The sequence below is a fragment of the Erythrolamprus reginae genome, chromosome 4, assembly GCF_031021105.1.
Source record: "Erythrolamprus reginae isolate rEryReg1 chromosome 4, rEryReg1.hap1, whole genome shotgun sequence".
Taxonomy (NCBI): Eukaryota; Metazoa; Chordata; class Lepidosauria; order Squamata; family Dipsadidae; genus Erythrolamprus; species Erythrolamprus reginae.
The window spans coordinates 84,863,439-84,864,484 of NC_091953.1; the positions used below are offsets into that span (position 1 = coordinate 84,863,439).

The following is a 1,046-nucleotide window of genomic DNA, read 5'->3' on the forward strand; positions in this document are numbered from 1 at the left end:
AAATTAAAAGCTTCATAGCCTGCCAGTGATGCCACTCGCCTACATGAGATAGTAAATTACACATGATTGGTTGGTTGCTAGAGAAGCGACCAACCGGAGAAGGGCCAGCTTTGTATCCCAGTGTCTGATTGGTCTGCTGTTGTGCTCTGCACAGCGCATTCAATTCACCAGAAGCATTGGTTTAGAAGGAGAAAGAGGAAGTAGAAAGGAAGGAGAGGGAAGGAAGAAGAGGGAGAGGAGTAAAAACTGTAATTCAAGCCCAACCATGCCACCCAAACGGGCAAGTTCTTCATCTGCCGAAACCCAAGGGAAGCGTCAGCGCAAAACGCTGACGATTCAAGAAAAAGTGAAGCTGCTGGACATGCTCAAGGAAGGCAAATCGTACGCAGCAGTAGGCTGGCATTCCAGGATAAATGAATCAAGTGTACACTATATAAAGAAAGATGAGAAGAATATCAGGTCTACGGCGACTTTTACATTCAATAAGACGGCAAAAAGGGTAGTTAGCAGTAGAAATAAAGGCATCATTAAAATGGAGTCTGCTTTAGCAATTTGGATGGAAGACTGCCGTAAAAAAAATATTGTTTTGGACTCTAACATGATCAGGACAAAGGCTAAGTCTCTGTATGACACCATGACGGAAGGTGACGACAATGAAGAACCCCAACCTTCAACATCAACGGCTTCTCCCACCCACAAGATTGAATTTACTGCAAGCAAGGGGTGGTTTGAAAAATTCCAGAAGCGCTTTGGCATTAGGAGCGTTTCATTACATGGAGAGGCTGCCTCTGCTGATAACGACGCAGCAGACTATTACGTGAGCCACACATTCCGCAACATAATAGAAGAAGGGGGCTATGTACCTGAACAAGTCTTCAACATGGATGAGACAGGCTTGTTCTGGAAGAGGATGCCATCGCAGACTTTTATTATGAAGGAGGAATCCAAAGCCCCTGGCTTTAAAGCACAAAAAGATCGTGTGACATTGGTAATGTGTGGCAATGCTGCTGGATTCATGGTAAAGCCAGGGCTTATTTATAAGTCGC

At 44.7% G+C, this 1,046-nt stretch overlaps 1 protein-coding gene across 1 annotated transcript in view; it reads left to right on the top strand.

The window, feature by feature from the left end:
- The first annotated feature begins 265 nt into the window (after positions 1 to 265).
- The window catches only part of LOC139167147 (tigger transposable element-derived protein 1-like), a 1,827-nt gene continuing 1,046 nt past the window's right edge, over positions 266 to 1,046 (top strand). The window contains exon 1 of the mRNA XM_070751571.1: positions 266 to 1,046. This exon is cut by the window's right edge and continues 1,046 nt beyond it. Within this exon, the coding sequence (XP_070607672.1) occupies positions 266 to 1,046 (781 nt within the window).